Below are 21,774 nucleotides of genomic sequence, written 5' to 3'. Positions count from 1 at the left end.
AGACAGCGATAAGGTCTCCCCTCAGCCCCCTTTTCTCCAGGCTGAACAGCCCCAGTTCCCTCAGCTGCTCCTCATCAGACTTGAGCTCCAGACCCCTCACCAGCTTCGTTGCCTCCAGTGCACTCTCTCTAGTACCTTAATGTCCTTCTTATGACGAGGGACCCAAAACTGAACACAGGATTCAAGGTAGGACCTCACCAGCACCGAGTACAGTGGCACAGTCACTTCTCTATTCCTGCTGGCCACGCTATTCCTGATACAAGCCAGGATGGTCTTAGCCTTTTTGGCCACCTGGGCAAACTGCTGGCTCATGGTCACACACACCCAGGGGAGCGGGAAGATCCGCGGGACCCGCCACGCCCCGTCACCCTCGCCCGGCCGCTCCGCCCCTCAGTGCCGCGGCGGCTGCGCGGAGCGGGGCGGGGCGGCGCTGAGCGGGGCGGCGCTCCCCGGGGCGGTGCTGAGCGGGGCGGTGCTGAGCGGGGCGGTGCTGAGCGGGGCGGCGCTGAGCGGGGCGGCGCTGAGCGGGGCGGTGCTCCCCGGGGCGGTGCTGAGCGGGGCGGTGCTGAGCGGGGCGGTGCTCCCCGGGGCGGTGCTCCCCGGGGCGGCGCTGAGCGGGGCGGCGCTGAGCGGGGCGGCGCTGAGCGGGGCGGCGCTGAGCGGGGCGGCGCTGAGCGGGGCGGTGCTCCCCGGGGCGGCGCTGAGCGGGGCGGCGCTGAGCGGGGCGGCGCTGAGCGGGGCGGCGCTCCCAGCCCCCTCCCCGCCCCAGGGCGGCCCGTCCCCGCGCCGCCATGCTGCCCAACACCGGGTAAGCCGCCCTAGGTGTCCCTTCTCCTTCCGCGCCCCCCGCCCACCCAGACACCCCCTCTCCCCTCCTCAGGCGGCGGCGGCAGAGCCGCGGGGCCGAGGCTGAGGTAAAAGCTTTTCAGGCGCGGGAGGCTTGTCGGGGCGGGGAGCTGCGGCCGGGGCCCGGCTGGGGTGGTGTGCTGGGCGCTCCAGACGGGTCGCGCAGGTCAGCGCTTGCAGGCGTCTGTAAATGGACTATATCCCGCAGGATACGAGCGCTCCTGCCGTGGTGGGCTGCTCCGGGCAGGCCCTGCAGCCCCGTCCCCGCGGCCCGGCCGGGGTGAGGGGCCCCGGCCGTCCCCCGCGTCGCGCCGGCCTCCCCTGCCCGCCCCTCGGCCTGTGTCTGCGCTGCCTGGGCTGCACCAGAGGCGCGGGCCGAGGAGTTTCTCAACAGCACAGTCCAGGAGATAAGGGGGCAGGTGGGGACTTGCAGAACTGCCGGGGATCTCCGTGAGGATCGTAGGTTTGTGTGGAGCCTTTCGCAATGGAAGTGGTTGTTGGAGGACTTTGGTCCAAGCTGGGTAGTGTGTCTGTAATTTCATATATATTAATTTTTCTCTCTCTTATTCCAGTACCTTCTTACCCGGCAGTCAGATTTTCTTCCTCTATAAGATCTTGGTTTAGAGGCATTTTCAGCATTTTCTATGAGCCAGTACTGCTGACAGCTGAGAAGATTAGTTGGTGTTATTTGTACCTCTATGTTATAAACAGGATTATTAATTACATTCCTAATGTATGTGGAAGCAAGTTGCTAAAAGTGTCCCTGATGTGGCCTGCAGGTTTCTGTATTAGCAATCATGCCTGGTCAGAAAGGAACCTATCTTCATTTTCTTTCAAGATATGTGAAGCCACAGGGCACAGAGGTGAATTTGACATGTTTTTGTCTTATTACCAGAATTCAGCTGCAACAGAAGCAATAAAGATGCAACGCTCACAATACAGGTCATAAACAATTTTAGATAAGCACATGCTTTAAGAACTTGTGAACTATTGGACTGCTCAGTGAATTAAGAAATAAATCCTAATCTTCTCAGCTTTCTTTGGAGAGTGAAATGCTCTAAATTCTAGGCAGTTGTTTTGGGGACACTGAGTAAATATTTCACAAGGTTGGTGCATCTGGCTTTGTGGATGCTGTCACACCAACTTGCAGAGGATAAATGAAATTTCTTGAGTGACACATGTTTAGAAGTAAAATTAAGGAAGAAGCAATAATTTAAAAAAAAAAAAAATCAAGTCAGCTCAGTGTTTCAGAGGGGATGAAGTAAAAATTAATTTTTCCTGTTAGCAGGGGTTTGCTAATTTTGATGAACACTATTTCTGTGGGCTATAGGGACAGAATTGGAGATTGTGGAGCTAGAACTGAAGGAAGGGAACTCCAGAGAATTAATATAATCAGTGGTGATTGTAAACCTAGGGAAAAAAAGGAGGTTTATGTAGGGTGGTTATGGAGTTGTGCTGAGAAAAAAAAAGAAGACTTGAGGATTATGGCCAGTATAGGAAGGGTTAGAGGAGAATAGAGAGAGCATAACTGGAATGAATAGAATATGTTCCCTGACATTCTGAATAGAAAAATAATTTGGAGAAGGGAACTGAATCTGCAGCCGGACTCTTCCACATTGAATCATTGGATACTTCAGGTTGGAAGGCACTTTGAGAGGTCTCCAGTCCAACCCCTTGCTGAAAGCCACGTCAGTTGAGAGATCAGACAGGGTTGTTCAGGGATTTGTCCTTTCAGGGCTTGAAAACCTGCAAGGCTGCAAACAGCTCAGTCCCCTGCTCTGTTTCCTGACTCTCATCATTAGGAGGACAGTCTGAACTTCTCCAGTTTGAACCTCTCTTCATCCAGCTTGAAAAGGCCGGTTGTCTCACATCTTCCTGTGCTGCACCACAGCATCCCATCAATCACCACATACGTACTGGTGGGCTGGTGCTAGGTCCCCCCAAAGCTGTTCTCCAGGCTGAGCTGTCTCTCTCACACAAGCGTTGAACCTTCAGCCATCCGTGTCTCCCATTTCTTAAAACATACCTTGTATTGAGGGACTCAAAACTCATCACAGGATGTATGTGTGATCTTGTGAGTGCCGAATAGATGGGCATAATCCCTTCATTTGATCTTCTGGTTATGGTGTTCCTACATCCCAGGATGCTGCTGACCTCGTTCCAGGCACACTGCTCACTCATGCTCAGCTTGCTCTCTGCCAAGTGCCCCAAAGCCTTTTCAGGAGAGCACTCCCTGGCCATTCGTTCCCCCGCTTGCGTCATTGCAGGGACTCTTTCTTCTCAGGTGCAGGACTGTGCATCTGTCCTTGAATTTCACAAGGCTCCTGTTAACATTCACCTAGCCTGTGGGGTACTCTCTGGATAGCAGCTCTGTACTCAAGCTTGTGAACCAATTGTCCATCCCCAGGGCATTTTGTCATCTCCTCCCTGTTGCTGACAAAGTTGTCAAACAGGACTGGTCCAGGAGTAGAGGTGGTACACCACTTTTTACTGGTCTCTGGGCAGAGTATGGCTTAGTAAGTTACCACTGAAACAAAGAAATAAACTTAACAGCAGAGTCAATTATACTGTTAAGCGACATTCTTTACTTTATCAGCACTGAGGAACACTGGGAATCATCCTCCATAAGTGGTCCAATGACTGGATGCTCTTGTGTTGCTTATATTCACACTATTATTGCATATTAATTGCAGTTTTTTGAAATTTTTAACATACAATACATCTATACTAAGAATCGATAAGGTTAGTTATAATTCATTAGTTTCTTAGTTACAATACATTTATTAATTACTAGTCAAATATGAACTGAGCACTCTGCTTCTGTCTTCCACTTCTGTCATGGGGTTGTAATTTAGGGGTTTGCTTACTGCAGAATGATATTTAGATTTCTTAAAGAGAAGTGCAACCCATTTTTGGGGGCACCCATTGGATTAATTAGTGGATTAATTAACCCATTGGTTACTGGGAAACGGTTTAGTGTAAAAGCTTTAAGAGAAGTAATTGCCATTTCTGAAAATCAAGTGTTTGTCCCATGTGGCAGCCTGTGCTGGCATTGTCATTTGGGACTTGAACTGTATAGCCCTTTGAGACAGCAATTGTTTTTGTTTAGAGGGCTGTGACTATTAAATTAGAGCTGTGTAGGTTTGTCGTCTCATTAGAAACTGGGATTTCATTTCTACAACTTACTCCTTTTCTGTTGTTAGGGAACGTAGCAGCTCTGTTGTAAGCAGTGTGTTGGATCATTTTATGAGAAGTGAGAATTGTAATTGGGTGACCTGTGTAACCTTCTTGCTTTATAGTATTTGCAAACTTGGAGAGTGGTCTTACCTTTAGCAGCGCTGTACTTGATTGTAGCTGTAGCTGTTTCTTTTGTGTTTAGGGGCTGTTTAGTAAAATCTTAAAGCCATTCATCTGGTTGGAAGACTGCTCTGGTTACTTTTGTATTTCAAGAATGCTGAAAGTCAATGACGTACAGGTTTTGCTTTGTTCTCCCCCTTTACCTTCAACCTTTAGGAAACTAGCAGGATGCACCCTCTTCATCACAGGCGCAAGCCGGGGCATTGGCAAAGCCATTGCTTTGAAAGCTGCCAAGGATGGTGCGAACGTTGTGATAGCTGCCAAGACAGCCGAGCCCCATCGTACGCTCCAAGGGACTATCTACACTGCTGCAGCAGAGAGTAAGTTGGAATAAATAAGGGTGGCCTTCAAGTGCTAGGCTAGGTTTATGCCCTGCCTTAATTGTTACACCCGAGTGGAAAACTGCATAGACTCTCTTAGCTCCAATTCACTTCTAATAAAATAAGCTTAGTGCTTCTCTTGCCTCCCAGGAATGCTGGGAGGTATCAAAATATTACTGCAATTAAGAGATATGTGTATAGATGTGAAAATGCTACAGTAATTGAGATGTATGTGTGCAATTATTGCGTTAAAAGGGTTAACTTGGCAGAAATGAAACCCCCTTGTGTTCCAGCTTGTCCTCAGTATATTACTGGGGGCTGGGGGCAGCTGAGCTTAGCTTCTGAGGGATGCCCATTAAACCAAAGTGACCTCAAGTAGCACTATAGATCTGATCGTGCTCAACAGGCAGTCCGGTGTTAAATTGAATTCACATGATTACAGATTCATCAATAGTGCAGGATCAGGTCATGGTCATCGAATTTACGCGCTCGCACAAATTCACTAATAGTATAATACATACTGTAATTCTGAGTGCATCCAATGAGAGATTCTCACTACTAGATCCACTGATAATGAGGTTTATTAAAGCAACGGGTACAAGTTCTTTTAGATTGCTATTGATAAAATACACTGTCTGCAGAAATACACTTTATTTGCAAAAATACACTTTGGTACCAAATAGATGTATATTTTAAGATGACTATATATCACTACTAATAGAATTCAAGCTTGTAATCATAAGTTTCCTGGGGAAATGGTATAACCAGGTGTACGAATCTTAGCCAAAAGCTAAAAAAGAAGAAAGATAGATTCAGCCCATCAACTGATCCCAGAAGTCTGTGATTCTGACTCCTTGACTTCTCAGTGATGGTGTCTTCCCTAACTTTTCCCTATTGTTAGGATGTTTTATACTATTTTCTACATTTAGGTGGAGCTTGAGTGACTCTAGTCATACATACCTTTGTTATTGATTGGTGTATAGTTCTTGTGGTTTTAAAAGGTATATTCAGAGAGCATGCTTGAGAGAGAATAGAGGCATGGTGGAGGCAGGTAGCTTTTGGGATGGAGGTGTGTTTTGGTGTTATAATGAGATTATAATGATGAAAGTTCATCCACAGAACAAATTTTGTCACACCTGCTAGCTCAGCAATGAGCATTTTGGATGGACTGGAATATTTCACTCTTATCTGACAGCAACTATGTGCACAGTACCATCTGGTTCCTGTACCTGCCATGTACACAGAGACTGGTCACGGTATCTCCACACCGTTCCACGCTCCGTTCTCCTTGGTACCAGCACACTGGGCTCCCCCCATATACTGACATCCAAGAACATAGGCCAGGCTGGTGGGGGGGTGGGAACTGTGCAGAGCAGATTCCTTTATTCTCAATAAGTGTACCTTTGGTAATCAGTTTCAATAATTTGCCCCCTCAATCATTATTCCACAGTACTATACACATTCTCAATGTTAAGTTTTGGGTTTCGTTTCCCTGTTCTTTATACAACATGTAAAACGGTCACATTTTAAAAGTGCACTTTTCAATGCCTTCTAGAAGCATATCATTGACTGAGAGATCTCAGGAGGTTTATGCTATTTGTTCCATTTGAGAGCGAATTTTTAAATGTTTAATTTTCTAATTCTGCAGTTGAAGCGGCTGGAGGAAAGGCTTTGCCTTGTGTTGTTAATGTGAGGGAAGAAGAGCAAATCATTAATGCTGTGGAGAAAGCTGTGAAGACATTTGGAGGTAGGCTACGGTGTGGAGGAGACAGTAACAGGCAGATTGTTCGAACAAAAAGACAACAGCCTGCCTTACTTGTGCTTTTTGTCTTTAAATGCTAATGTGAAATGGCTTATTTTGAAACCAGGAATTGATATTTTGGTGAACAATGCAAGCGCCATCTCTTTGACTGGCACTTTGGAAACAGAAACGAAGAAAGTCAATCTTATGATGGAGGTCAATGTGCGAGGAACCTACCTTACGTAAGTGCTGAGAGAGGGAAGCAAAGTAATTGTAACAAAAGGTATGATGTTATCTCAGTTTTTCTGAGAAATTGTTTAGCTGACTTGCTGCCCTGGACCTGGAGTGCAAGTGTTCTACATGTGCTTACAGGAAATTGCTCAGTTAGTTGCCAGCTGATTTGGAATTAATATTTGCAAGAATTTATTGCAAGTTGGAGAAAACAAGAACCTTATTACTGTAGTCAGTAAGTGTTCACAAGCTCCTCCATGCAGGTAGGAAGCAGAAACTCATTTATTTCAAATGGAGCTCCAGGTTAGCTTGGTTAAATGCTGCCTGCTCTTTCAGGCAAAATGATTTAACTCTTTTCATACATCAAATGCAGCATCTTTTTTGTCAGCTTCCTTCTCATAAGCTTCTTTCTCATCTTTAGAGACATTATATAAATTAATCTTAGATGTAACTTAATGATCTAAAGTGTTATCCACCTGCTTTCAGCTAATCAGTTCTGTCATTTATTGAAATTACTATGCCAAGATTTGATTTAACAATTTCTGTGGTCCTTGTTTTGCTTATTTTTTGGACATGGTTTCAGTAGGCGGGCTCATCCTTAGATTTTTAGGATGCAATTTAAAGTTCCTCTGTTCCAAAATGAAAACTTTGATTTTGACAGCATTGTGTTTTTTAAAAAAAGCCCTTAAAGCGATGCAGATTCTCTAATTCAGTTGTTGCTGGATGTGATCAGGAGCTTTTGTATCAAGTTTTATCTATAACAGTGTCTGTCATTCTCCTTTGTGCAGATGAATCTGATTATCGGATATCACGATTATATTCCTTAATGTTCTTTTGCTAAGAATCAGTGAAGGGATTTGCCATTATGATAGTTTAAAAACACGGTTGAATAGCAGCTTTCTGAATCAGAGAGACACGTGTGCAGCATGTAGATGGCATGGAGAGTGAAAGGGTGGAAGAATGAAAACCTCTATTTGCAGAGTGGGATTTCTGTGCTTCCACCCTGTGATGTCTGCATTTGAAAGGCTCTAAGTGTAAATGGTTCTGTGTGCAGAAAGCAAAACTGGCATTCCAGAAAACACTTTGTGGATGTATCTTGCAGTGGATTCCACTGTATTGCTAGTGGTAAGCTCTGTTTATCCCTCACCACCCAACAGGGACAGTCACTTTCTTGATGGTACCTCTAGCAATTCCGTATTAATGGAGTGTTCTTAAAGTATCTTTCCTTTGGGTGCTACTCTGCCTGGAAAAGATTAAAAAACAGGTTCTGTGTTGCTGCAGGTGGAAGAGTATACGAAAGACTAATGCCTCTCGAGAGAAGTTACAAATTACTACTGCTTTTATAGCTGTTAGTTGGGAAGACCTAGTCAAGCATCTCAGCCTTTTCTTCCCCTTGCTTTGTATTTTGCTTCTGTTTGTAATTTGTAGAGGTCTGTTTGCAATTTAATATTGAGAAAGCTATAATAGGCCAAAAAAAAAATTGTGTGGATTTTTTGTCTGTGTGGAGGAGGTAGGGAGGATGTCCCGTCTCACACAGTATACCTGTTGATGCATTCTTGGTTCCTGTGCATTAAGGAATTGAGACATCTGTCTGTTAGTGAACCTCACACACTCGCACTGAAAAGATTTGAGACCACAGAACATTTAAGCAGGTGGTAAATTATTAACTTTACTACTTTAATGATTTTGCATTTGAAGGTGTCTGGTCTGTGGCTGACAGTATGCGTGGGTTCTGTTGAAATGTGTGAATAGTAGGTCAGTAGTGTAGTCCACTGCGGTGCCATTCTCACTATGAAGCTTGATTAAAAATTATTCAGTAGAGATCAAAAGTAAGCATACACCCTACTGCTAAAAGTGAAGTTAAATGATAGCTTCTTTAAAGTTATGATTTACAGATATGTGTAATTTCTAAGCTGAATGAAATAGTGAGTTTTCCAATCAGCAGAGAGTAGGTTTTTAGTTTTGCTTGGAATATTTGTAATAGCCTTTCACTATTCAATATATTTCTTCAGCATGACTTTAAAGAAGAAATAGGTATGTGATCAGAAGGCAAAGCATTTATGACTAAATGATGCTTTGAACTGTTAATTTTGCTTGTTGCCACAGGTTGTTTTGTTGCACTTACCAGAACTATTGCAATGAGATTATGGCTTCTGAGCATCTGGAAGATCGGCTTTAGGAGATGCTTCTGCACTATTTGGACAATGTGGTCCAGTGTAGCAGGAATGAATACTAGACTTGAGATAAATGAGCTAGGACAGATTTTTTTTGTTTTTCTTTATATCAGTTAAGTAACTGATACAAGAACAGGTTCTCAGCTTAGTGTTGGGCTTTCATGTAAATGAAAATACTGGTCTGCTAGTATGGATTTTCCTGTGTTCCATAAAATAAGAGATGACTAACTTGTCTGAATATCTTTCAGGTCTAAAACATGCCTTCCCTACTTGAAGAAGAGTAGGAACCCCCATATCCTGAACCTCAGCCCACCTTTGAATCTGAATCCCCTGTGGTTCAAAAATCATTGTGGTGAGTAGCATTCAGTGCCTTTGTTTTTATTTTTCAAGAACCACGTAAATACCTGGTGAAATGTGCAGGAATTCCAGCCCAGAATGCTAGATCATAAATCCTTAGCACTCTGTACAGACTGGCACTAATGGTTCCCGAAGTGTTTTATACCAAACCTAAAATAAATTGTTTTGTGTGAAAACATGGTGCAAGTTTCATGGCCTAACACATCCTCTATACTTTCAAGAATGTTTTCAATGTGTGTGCTTTTTCATCAGACTTCTTAAGACTACAAAATATTTTCTGTTCCAAATAGAGATTGAAACCCAGAATCTATTTTCTTACCAGTTCAACTTCACATTTGATTTAATAGAGTTTAATGTTATCTTTTAAAATGGAAATTAATTTTGAGGTGGGAAAAGGACCTCATTTTGTCTTGAGGTTAGTGTTGCTCATTTTAAAACTGTAAAAAAACCTTTCAATTTCAGACACTTGTTGTGTTAAACTCCTCCAGCAAGTCTCAAGAAGTTTATCTTAGAATAGTTAAATGACAAGGATTTAGAAATTGCTTTATTATTTGTCTTCCCCTTTTTGTTTTGTATAGAATACTAGTTCGATTGTTAGCAGCTAGTACACCTTAGGCCTCTTGAAAAAAATGTGCTGTGTATGAAAAGTGCAACAAACCCACCATATGGCTAGGATTCAGTCCTTGCTTTTGTCAAAACATGCGTAGCTTTCATTTTATTTGTAGTGAAAAGATAGCAGACTACAGTTTGTATCTGCTGGAGGTGGTGGGAAGAAGGAGATTTTAACTCTAGGAAGATGTCCCCCTTAATTCTCCTTATGAACAAATAATTTGCTTTTTCTTTCCTTCATAATTGAAGTCCTGTTGATAGAGCATTAACTTTATATTTTTTGTACTTCTTGTCTTAGCTTATACCATTTCTAAATATGGGATGTCCATGTGTGTCTTGGGAATGGCAGAAGAATTTAAAGGAGAAGTTGCTGTCAATGCTTTATGGCCTAAAACAGGTGATTTTTTTTTTTTAATGGTACTAAAATAGTGACTTTCTCTATTTTGTCTTCCACAACTTGTTTTATTTGACTTTGGTTATACTTCAAACTTCTTTGGAATTGATTAAGGATACCGAGCTGTTATTTTGCTTATTCTTCGTTCATCTTGCATGGATGCTGGTTTTCATTCCTAGTTCTCACTAGAACATTGTCACTTTGATCCAAACTCATCTTCAGTTGGTTTGAAGCTCTTTCAGTTGGCTGAAGCATCTCTGTAATGTTTGGCTTGTCCTCATGCACCTGCAGTTTTGGTATGGACAGAATCACAAAAGTATTGGCATGCTTTCATTGGTGGGTACTAAATGTCTGCGTATGTAGTACTATTTAGAATTCCTTCCTAGTTGAATGGCAAGAGTGTAGATGGAATTGACAGGATATATACCTCTGTAAATGCAGAAATAATTTTACAAAGAAGCATTCCCACAAATTTTGGCATAATGGGTCAGTAAATGGTTCTTCACAGAACCAGCTGCTTGCAATTCACAGGAAATCAAAGAGCTCTATGGAAGAAAAACAACCTGATACTCCCACATTGTATTAATTTCTGTTTGTTGTCTATGGGTCTGTGAGGAACAGGTCTGCTGTTCGAGGTGTCGTCAGCTGTTTGCCAAAGAGACCAGTCTCTTCACCCCAAACACAGCAATGTGCAGAAATTATCCTGATGTTAAAATCAGTAAATACAGAGGGTGGTCCTGCCCTATGATATTGTGAGCCCAGTCATTGTGTTACGGAGCATTACAACAGCAGAGTTTATTTCCTTATCTAGTGGGGGGAGTGAAGAAGGAAGAGGAAATAAAAATATTAACTAAGACCCTCTTCTGGGCTTAGTGCTCCAGTGTAAGAAATGTTTGTAGCCAGACAGTTGCAGGCCCCTTTTGACTTTTGGTGTGGAAGCTCTCTGATTTGCTTCTTCTAAAGTGAATATGAGCAAAACTTAATTATTTCAGACAGAATCAGCTGAGTCTCTTTGTTCAAATGCTGTAGGTGTTACTCAGTTGTACACTTGGTTAGTATGCCTGAGACCTGATCCTGTTTCATTAGTCTGGATGCTTACATCCTAAATTCTCCCAGTAAATGGATGCTTCATCATTCTGCTCACACAATGAGTTTTACCCATAGAAATATTTTGGTAAGGGATTGGCTTTTTGAATGATAATTATTCATGATAATTTTGTTACCACAAAACCTGTAGTGTGTATTTTGAAGAGGATAAGCTCTTCATCTTTGATGTACTGACAGCAACTGCACATATAACTTCAGGGTCTGGCTTGGCCTCCTGGCAGGGGAGTGAAAGCTCACGTATCAGGTTTTGGGTCTCTGTTGAATATTTTTATTTCTGAAGCAATGAGAAGAAAAGTGCACTTGTTTCCACATCATTGCTTCTTGAGTGCTCCAGGGAAACCTCAGAAAAGTTTCAGTGGAGATTTCCCAAGATCTATCTTTGTTGTCTGGAATAGAGCCATGAAACTTGGTTGTTAAAGCTTGTAGTTCCCTAGACCTCATGCCCATCCCACCTGACTTGGCCCTAAAATGCTGCTGCTACATAGGTTTTATAACTCCTCAAAATCCTATACATAGGAGTAATTTGCTTTTCGATTAGCAGAGGTGATATTTTGTCTACCATTTTGTGCTTTTTGGTCATTGACTGAGTATCTAATGTAAATTGTGTATGGGAGTTAGGGACAGTGAAAGAATTTATCCAGAGTATCTTATTCAGACAGAGTGGTATCAGGCTGCAGACAACATGACTAATTTGACTGATTTTCTCACACAAAAGGTGTTAAAAGTTTACTTGTGTCTTGTACATATTTACATGCTGCATAGGCACATTATGTGCACCGTCCACAGCTTTCTGATTCTGCAACACCTTTTCTCTATGATTCTGGATACGATAGAGAAAAAATCCACTACTGTTGTGGTTTTATGTCTCCCAACATACTGTTAAAAGCTAAAGAATTCTTCCTGCAGAGACCAACATCCTATACTAGGTCTTTATTTTGCAATGTAGGTGTTTTCCCCCGCCCATCTGTATAATTCATCCTCCTGTTTTTCATGGCAAGGGAAAGTGGAACCTGGGAGAATTTGTCCACCCACTTACTATGAGAAGATTTTCAGAGGAATGGCTAACTTTATAGGCAGAAATTATGTTAGTCTTATGTTGCATAGTTGAATACATCATTTGTTTCCAGTGTTTGCAGATGCTGTAGCATTCCAAATGTCAGTAATAGTACCAGTCTCCCAGATGTGTTCTGCTATTAAAAGATATCTATTATTAAGCTTCTAAAAAATCTGACTTGCTTATTGGGGGGAAACCCAAACCAAAAAAGTGGTATTTTGTGCCTTACAGTGCCACTGTGTCCTTGGTAACGTGTTTGTACCTGCTAAAATAAACAAGAAGATGACAGTGCAGAAGCTGGCACTTGTTATAGAGTGCAGCTAATATCTCTTCTCCTCGGGAACCTGCAGGACATGAGGCTTAGAGATGCAGGAAGATTCAGTTTACAAATGACAACAGTATAGTCTAATAAGTGCTTTTTAAAATAAATATTTCTCTCTATGAGATGCTGCAAAATAATTTAAAAATAAATTAAGTTTTCTGTAAAATCGAAGGTGTGCAGACAGGGCTTTGTATTTGCTGATTCCATTATTGCTCATTCAGTTTAAGACTGTTAGAAACATTAGATGAGCAAATTCTCCAGTACAAAAAATGTTCTTTCGAAAGTTCTTTTCCAAAAGTGAAAAAAATAACTATTTTGTATGATCACCAGAGAGACAGAGTTCCAGGCTCCTATGGTATCTAAAATACTGTTGCAAAGTTCTTAATTCAAAAATCTGCTGTAATCTCATGCAAATGTGATTGGCCTCAGTGCTAATATGGATGCCAGTATCTGTAGATTAATCTGACTCTAAACATGTGAAAGTATGCTGGTAATAGGATGCCAGGAGCTCTCCATTTATCCAAAAGTGAAAGAGGAAGCCTACCAAAAGGGCGTCACTAAGACTGTGTGTGAATAATAAAAGTTGTCCTGGGATTGAACTGGAAGACTTTTCATGTGCATTAGAGGAAAAAAAGCAGTACTTTCTATGAAATAGGTGAAACAGTGTGCAGCTAGACTACGAGGTAGTAGCTGTTGAAAACCTTTTTGCTTCAGTGTGTGCATATAGATTTATTGTGCTCAGAAGGGCAGTAGCTGACACTAACAGAGAAGTGGCAGAAACATGGGCTAGGAAAACTGAACAGATTAACGAATCCTCACAATAGTGGAATATATTCACATCAACAGAACCTGGTAAATTTCATCAGAGTATTTGACAGAAGTATTCTCTGAACTGCTGGTAGTTATTTAAAAAATATTAAAAAACCTCGCAGGACAGGTCACATTTCAGAGGACCAAAGAAAGGCAAATTCAGGCATGTCAACCACACCACTCAGCTTGGTGTCATCCGCAGACTTGCTGAGATCCCACTGTCTGTGCCGTTGATGAAGATCTTAAAACAGTACTGGTCCCAGTACAGACTCCTGAGGGACACCACATGTCACCAGTGTTCAACCAGACATTGTGCCATTGACCATGACTCTCTGGGTGCCACCATCCAGCCAGTTTCTCATCCACCGAACAGTCCACCCATCAAATCCATACTTCTCCAATTTAGAGAGAAGGATGTTGTGGGGGAACATGTCAAAGGCTTTACAGAAGTCCAGAGAGACAACATCTCTAGCCCTCCCTTTGTCACAATGTCAGTAGCTTCTTTGGGGGGGAAGCATAAAGAAGACTAATGGAACGGTGCAGAAGTTATTAGAATTGGTTAATAAAACAACCAGAAACTTAAAAGAGATCTGGATTTTATTCTTGGGTCTAACACAGCCTATATGTGGAATATTGAACAGGTTATTTGAGTTTTTGCTACTTGGTTTCTCATCAACTTATGAGAGACACTTTGGTATCTCATGGGAGTTACTACAAAGCTAAAATTAAGCATTAAGATTTTCAGTGTGATAGTCACCAAGTGAAATAACCTCTTAATGACTGATATGTTGTATGTTCACTTTGAGGAAAACTTTTGTCCTGTTTTTCATGTGTTAAGAAGGAAATCCAAGGCAGGAGGGGTCATTGATAAAGGGATAGACAAATGTGACCATTATAAAAAGTCCTGCCCATCATCCCAGTTTTTGGTTCCTTTAATAGTTTTCTGGTTTTTACTGGTGCATGTAGAGAATTATTTGTTCCTTGGTAGTATTTCGTAGCTTTGTCTTTCTACAATTTCCTTCAGTGTGAAAGCAAAACAAAGTTTGTATACTTGCCGGAGAAATAGGAATTTAATGTTGTCAGTGTTAAAGCTTTGTTTTCTTATCCTCCAAACTTTCTAGCCATACATACAGCTGCTATGGATATGCTGGGAGGATCTGGAGTAGAAAAACAGTGCAGGAAAACCGACATTCTTGCAGATGCTGCATATTGCATTTTAACAAAACCAAAAAGTTTCACTGGAAACTTCATTATTGATGAAGATCTGCTGAGAGAAGAAGGAGTTAAGGATTTTGATGTCTATGCAATTGCACCAGGTAAAACAGATCTTTAAAATGAGAAGTTCAGGAAGGAAGTATGGAGAATATTAATACAGTTTTCTTTCTAGGGGCTCTTAAATTAGTCTGTAAAAAATTGCATTGCCTCAGCTTTCAGAACATGACTTCCTGGAAAGCACATATGAGCCCACTGAAATTCTAATCAGCAAGTGCCTATTAAATTTAAAAAAATACTTTAATGAAAAGAAAATGGACCTGCACTGTAGATGTATATATTACTATTTACCAGCTAGTGAGAGTTTTTTTGTTCTTCACATGTTTTTCATTGCAACTGCAAGAGTATTCTAGGTCAGATTTTAAATGAAACAAATTCTAAACATGTTATTTCATGCTATGTCTTTCCTTCAAATTATAGTTTATTTACTTCTAAACCTTGCTGTAGTTTCTTACAAAATAGATTCCTGTTTGTGATGTCCAACTTTACTTGGATTTACTGTTAGATTTTTCTTCCATTTTAGGTCAGCCCCTGATACCTGACTTCTTCTTGGATGTTCCAATTGACACAGCAGCCGTGAAAGAAGGAAGATATGGTAGGGAAAGCACTGTGTGTTAAAGGCGATCATTTCTGACAATAATGAATGCCTTCTGTATTTCAAGTTGCTTTTTCTTTCCTCTCAAGAGCTTGGACTCCACTCAAGCTATGTGGCAAAAACCCTTTTCTCATTTGGCGGGTATGATTTATGGAAATGATTCTGTATTTAAAGCTAGGGAAAGAATGTTACCTCCTGCAGGACTTTCATGTTATAAAATCAGTGCCTTATTTTGAAGGATGTTTTTTTAACCATCTGAATTGTGGTAGCATGAAGGTCACAGGTAGATATTGCTGGAAAAGATAAAGAGCAACAGCACATTTTGCAGCAGTAAAAGAATGCAACGTATGGCCTCTAATGCTTCTTAGATAAAACATCCATGTTTTACACAATTTAAATATCTCTTAGATTAAATGGAGAAGTCCTTTTTAGAAAAGCACTTGTTTTGCTTTTTCAGAATTGTAATGTGTCAAGTAGAAGGGCAACTAAGAATACTGATGAGGTGTCACAACAGTGCCAAAATAGGGTTAGAAGGGCAGAGGCGGCAAAGTCTGAACAGTCCCTTTCCCTTGAAAATACTGTATGAGCAATCACACAAGGACTGTTCTGCCAGAGACATGTGGTGTGAGTTCCCTGGGCATCACAATGCAGGTTATTTGGTAGGTACTCACAGAATAGTACTAACTATTTTTTGTATTTAAGAGACCTGTGAGACTTTCTACAATATTTTCAGAGGCTGTTCAACTTGATCAGCCTTGTAAATTGCTGTCCTTTCTTGTTAAATATATGTGTTCATGGCAGCATAGTAAAACTTTGATTAAAGCAGTGAGTTGATGTAGAGCTTAGAAGCCTTTGCAGAAGCATTAATGAAAATACCAATGTTCTTAGCAAGACAGAGAAGGCAGAAGTATTTTGAGGTGAGAGTGGTATTTATTCAAGACACTGGTTTTTGTGAGTGATGTCAAAAGTGTGTGGGTTGCAGTAGAAAATGATGTGCTGAGTTAAGTGTAATTAACTGTGAACAGTCAGAATTAGAATTTTGCTGTGGTTTTATTTTCATTTTTCTTTTGACATATTAAGAAGAGAAATATATTACAGAATTACTTTTAGTGCTCTACACCTGTTCAGATTCCCAGGTGCTAAAACATCCTTTATCAGTATTCATACTAAAATGGGAAAATATTCATTTTCCCTACTGTGAAGCTTATGTCTTTTCAAACTGAGTTCTCTGTGTAATATTTCTACATGCAGTTTTAAACTGTTTTGCATTTATAAGAGAAAAACAATGTCATTCATGTAGGAGCTTCTCAAGAATTCAAAGAGGAGAAGAAATTAAGCGGATCCCAGCCTGAAGGACCTAAGGTTAACACAGGATCTACTTCAGCCAAGCCTGTTGCAGAAACATTCAGAGTTATTCAGGGGGCAATGAGTGAAGAGTACGTGAGAACTACTCAAGGTGTCTTTCAGTTTGAATTATCTGGTAAGACCATTGCTTGTAAAACCTTCACATGCTCACACTCCTAGCGAAAGGCACTAGTGTTTTCAAACAGAAAAGCTCACCTTTCCTTGCTGATCCCAAAACAGACCACCTTGTGTTCCCTTCTGTATGACATTCCTTCTCAGAACCAGCTTCAGCAGGCAGGATGCTTGCTGCTGCTCCGGGTGCAAAGCCTGCAGGCAGGCTTTGTCACTGGGTCAGTGTGACCATTGGCAGGGGTGGTCGCAGGGCCCTGTTTAAAGCGCCAGCTGCCACCAGCTCTGCCAGAAAAGTGCTGCCTTTGTGCTCTTCTGCCCATGTCCCTGATACGTGGTGCTGCGGGGTGTCTGCCAGAGGCTGGCTCGGCCTGAACGCAGAACATGGGGCAAGTGGTTGCTTCTTGCAGAGCACCACCGTCTGATGTAGTATTGAGTGACTGCTCCAAATGGACATGGCGGCGGCCGTTGGGCAGGGAGGAACAGGGAGGGCACAGCGCTTTTTGCTGCCTTGTCACCTCTTTCCACTGTCTGTTTAGGTGATGAAGGAGGCACTTGGTATATTGACCTGAAGACCAACGGTGGGAGCGCTGGTTTTGGAAAGCCTCCTGTGGCAGCTGATGTGTTTATGAGCATGTCAAGTGATGACTTTGTGAAAATGTTCACAGGTGAGTGATAAAGCCATTTGCCAGGGCAGGCAGAGGTATGGGTTCCCAGAAAACGTTCTGCTGATGGCAAATAGACAGCCTCCTCACTTTGTGGTCCTGGGATGGAGGACCTTTCAGTTTTCTGTGGCTTAAGTGAAAGTGTAGGATAGAACCTCTCAGATTTTTCTGAACTCTCATGTTCTGTGAAGAGCAAAACCACTAAAGCTTATAGTGTTTTCTTTTAACTAAGTATTTAAATGTTAGCAGGGAATGTAGCTTCAGAAAGAATACTGTCAATCTGTTGGAGTTCTGTTCTGCACATCTCTAATCTGTGTTTCCTAAAGTGCACAGCTTTTACAGCAGAACTCTGTAGCAATATAATTGCCAAGTCTCGCTGTAGTGGCATTACATTTTCCTGTGCACAGGTTGTGTCCAGTTCCTTTTCATTTTCTGATAGTTCTGTTTCTTCTTTTTAGGTAAACTAAAGCCCACCATGGCCTTCATGTCAGGAAAATTAAGGATTAAAGGTAACATGGCACTAGCACTAAAGCTTGAGAAGATGCTGACACAGTTCAACTCTAAACTGTGAGGGGAAACCCTTACTAGCAGAACAGTGGCCTTTCAGATATAACCACAATGTTGTTTTAAAATGGTTGTCCTAATTTTTCTCTAATGCAATATAAGAAGTATGGATAAAATGTGCTATTTTTAAAGAAGAAATAACTGCTTAAGACAAGAAGGTCTTTGTGATTAAACTAATTCCTTCTCAAGAATACATGTATCAGGTTGCAGGCATTTTCTTTACTTGTGCTCCTCTGGATCAATGCTGAACACCTGAAGTGAGTTTTTCCTCACATAGTTGCTTGCACACATGTCCCATGAAAAAGGTGGGGACAGCAAATGTCACCCTGCAGATCTGTTTCTGTGACAGAAGTGCCATGCAGAAATTCCTGAGCTGGCTTAGAAGTGGAAGCAATATGGGCAGTTTAGCAGGGCCCTAATTACCCCTGATAAATGAACATCTCAGTAATTCTTTTTTGCTTTCCTGAGTTTGTTACCTGCGTTAGCTCTCATACTCTATATTGCACTGAGGCTGCGCAGACACATGGAGTGTAGGCAAGTTTTCTTTTAGTGAAAAGATGCCTCCATGCACACACAAACACACAAGCATGGACAGGCACACACACAGAGTCCCCTGTCCCTGACTGCTACAGACAAGGCGCTTCCTTCACAGCCCCTTCATGTTGCATTACAAGGGTTAATCTGCGCCGCCACAGCCCATCACTTCGCCTTCCTTCCCTTTGGCTGGTAAAGGTTGAAGCTCTCTAGTGAAAGCACACGTCCCCACTGTGTAAGTGGACAACTGCACACGTGGTCTGCAACTTTGTGTGACAGCATCTGCAAAGCCAGATGCACCCGCCTCATAAAATATTTGTTCAGTGTCCCTGTCAGAGACTGAAAAGATAATGGCTCAAACATTGTGGCAAAAACAGTTCATCCAGCTGCAGGATATGGGACATTCGGGATAAGGTGAATTGCGATTTACACATCAATGACAAGCTGAGGAGCCACAAAGGCTGGCTGGCTGACACAGGAGGTGGGGCACCTGCTGGAGAGCACGTAGCTCCTGTCTTCTGATATGCCCAGCATGGCACTAATGGCAAAGCTGAGACCCTTCTAGACTTTTCCATCTTTCACAATCACCCCCCAGTGATGCCTGCACAAAAGACCAAAGATGATAAATGCAGGCAATCCAGACGACTGTAGGAGTCCACCTGTGCAAGCACTGGTGTTGCACGCCCACCATCCTGAGCACCACTCAACCCATCAGTCTCACCGCAGGAACTGAGCGAGACACGGGAGGATGCTGCACATCACTGGATCCAAGACTGTGATCCAAAAAGCAGAGCCGTAAGGATGGTGAAATCTCTCTCTCTCTTTCCTGTACTTATATTATTTTGCTTTCTTTTTCATAAGTAATATAATAACAAGATTTACAGCCCTACATGGGCCACAAACTTTTTTATGTTTACCAGTTGAACCTAAAATAACATAAATCCTTCTGCTACCAAATAATTTTCAAGTTGGGCCAAGCTGCAAAATAAAAGCCTTTTGTTTACAGTATTGTGTACACTGTTTTCCAACCAAGGGGACGCATGAACCTGAGTCACCACTTCCCCCACCCATACACCTCTGGGTGGGACGTGACAGTCCCCAAAAGACCTGCCTGAAATTTAGAGCATTTTACCCTCCAAAGCAAGCTGAGAAAGCTTGCAAGATTTATGATTTATTTCCTAATTCACTGAGCAGTCCAATAGTTCACAAGTTCTTAAAGCTTGTGCTTATCTAAAATTGCTTATGACCTGTGTTGTGAAGGTTTATTGCTTCCATCACAGCTGAATTCTGGTAATAAGTGTAAGAAATAATTATTCTGCAAATATAATAGGCTCGGGCAGGATCTCTAAGCAAAGCAATTTTTATAATGATATTGCAACTCTGGGTGTTCTACCTAAAGGTAGGCATACCTAATAGGACAAGAAGCCCCTGCTTATATCTCCCCAAAATCCCAGCTGCAATATCCCTCCCTTGTTCCCCATTGGTTGGATACTTGAGGGTTTACAGACTATCCTGACACGCACGATACCCTTCCCCTTATCAATCTATTTAAGATATGGATTCCTGGTACTTTGGCTACACTTCCCCCTAAATCAACTTATCAATACAGGTATCAGTATGTATACAGGTGTCAGTATATATTCCAGGAAGAGACTGTGTATTACATTAAGAATTTATAGTCTGATGTCTCTCGGTCCTTCCCCCCTGCTGGGGTCAGGTGCCAGGTCCTCAGTTATGTAAAAACAACAGTTCTTTGTTAAATGTTCCTTACAGTTAGAAAACGCCAAATTCATTTCTATGCTCTGCGGTCTCAGGGGTCCTTAAAAAAACGGAGAGAGGTTCATCTCCCAGCAGACACGCAGGTCTGGGGGCGCGGAGGGGGGTGGGCGGCCCCCATGGGACGGGGCAGCACTGCTGGGCTGTGGGACTGCGCCCAGCTCAGCACCCAGCTCATGCCCTCATCCTGCTGGCCTGCAGCCCCCGTGACTCTCAATAAAACTTATAATTGTTAGAGAAGAAACAACTCAGCCTGATTGCGATGCCCAACAATGAACATATTTTTCTTAATAATTTGCTAGAATGATTAAAATAAAAACAATGTCTCAAAATTCTGATGTTTCAAGGATAATTTTTTTAATTCTCACTTTTTCCTTTGATGGCAAACTGTTCTCTGTTACTGTGAGGTGTAGCCTAATAGAACTTTATTTCTTATAATATTGTCTTTGAATTACCTGATGTCTGATGAGATGTGAGTTCTGATTCCAGGATGCACAGCACATTTCCACTGTACTGTAAGAATTGAACTAAACACTTTTCCTCTGACTGGGACACAAGCAGCGTTTTTCTCTCTTGTTCTGGTTTCACAAAGCTTGTAGGAACTGACAATCTATCAGATGTTTTTAAAAAAGGCCAATAATCTCAAGCTATTTGAAAACACAGTGTATGTGCTTCTGTGTAATATACGGTCACATAGATTTTGTTTCTGTAGGGAGTCACCTTAAAATATGAAGCATCTTTTGAAACCAGATGCTGATACTAGAAAATGTTTTTAAAGTGAATGTAGGCATTCAAAGTACATTTCCAGATACTGTTCTGTAACACTGGAAGAGCTGAAGCAGCTCAAAGAACTTGGGTATTAGGAGGAGGGTTAATTCCATGCCTATGTCATTATCAACCCCATGCTTTTGCAGTTTTCCCTTCAGTGCAACTTCTTTGTCAAAGCACTTTGTTCTTCAGGATTGTGGAGGTGGAGGGGAAAGTTGTGCAGCATCCAGTTCAATATGAACTCTGTCCTGGTAACCCAAAGGCAAAATGTGCTTATTTGCTTCTCTGCCTTTTTCTGTAGACAATGTTGTGTGTGTTTCTTGTGCAGTCACTGCTCTTGCACAGGACGGTTGGTCATCATGAGTGTTATGTGGCAGTGGGCTGTGATGTCTGTGCCATCCCAGAGGAAGGTGAAGAATAGTGCTTTTGTTGGAGATGGAGCCAGAGCAGCACAACCCATTTCCAGCTGGCCCCAGTGCTTTTTCTGTCTCTGGCACACGAGTGGGGTGGTGGCAGGGTGGCAGAGCGAGAGCTCACCGTGCTGCTCTGGGGGATACTGGTTGTTGCTGGCAGCACTTCACCACTTACGCAGCTATGTGAGTTACTGCTCCTGCCAGGGAGAGCGGGGCAGGAACCACTGCATCCCACTCTTCAACTGGTATAAGCGGTTATGGATTCACACCCAACAGCACAAGCAATTCACTAGCAAGAAAAAGGAAAACCAGAAAACTCGGACCTCTGTTTTTCAATTAAATGTATTTACACTGCACTACTTGACCCAGGCTGTGTGCATCCTGCAAGCAGC

General features: G+C 42.2%; 1 protein-coding gene across 1 annotated transcript; it reads left to right on the top strand.

Moving 5' to 3' along the window:
- The first annotated feature begins 708 nt into the window (after positions 1-708).
- HSDL2 (hydroxysteroid dehydrogenase like 2) lies at positions 709-19,430 on the top strand. The gene is made up of 11 exons (XM_082075891.1): positions 709-808; positions 4,360-4,523; positions 6,172-6,270; positions 6,392-6,506; positions 8,918-9,021; positions 9,934-10,032; positions 14,444-14,638; positions 15,118-15,189; positions 16,490-16,669; positions 17,202-17,330; positions 17,786-19,430. Exons 1-11 carry the CDS (start codon positions 792-794, stop codon positions 17,896-17,898), a joined length of 1,287 nt encoding a protein of 428 aa, XP_081932017.1. The 5' UTR covers positions 709-791; the 3' UTR covers positions 17,899-19,430.
- The last annotated feature ends 2,344 nt before the right edge of the window (positions 19,431-21,774 follow it).

The sequence above is a fragment of the Streptopelia decaocto genome, assembly GCF_964273445.1.
Source record: "Streptopelia decaocto genome assembly, chromosome: Z".
NCBI classification, from domain to species: Eukaryota; Metazoa; Chordata; class Aves; order Columbiformes; family Columbidae; genus Streptopelia; species Streptopelia decaocto.
The sequence above is the reverse complement of the archived record's forward strand: the minus strand, read 5'-3'. Positions and strand labels throughout refer to the sequence as shown.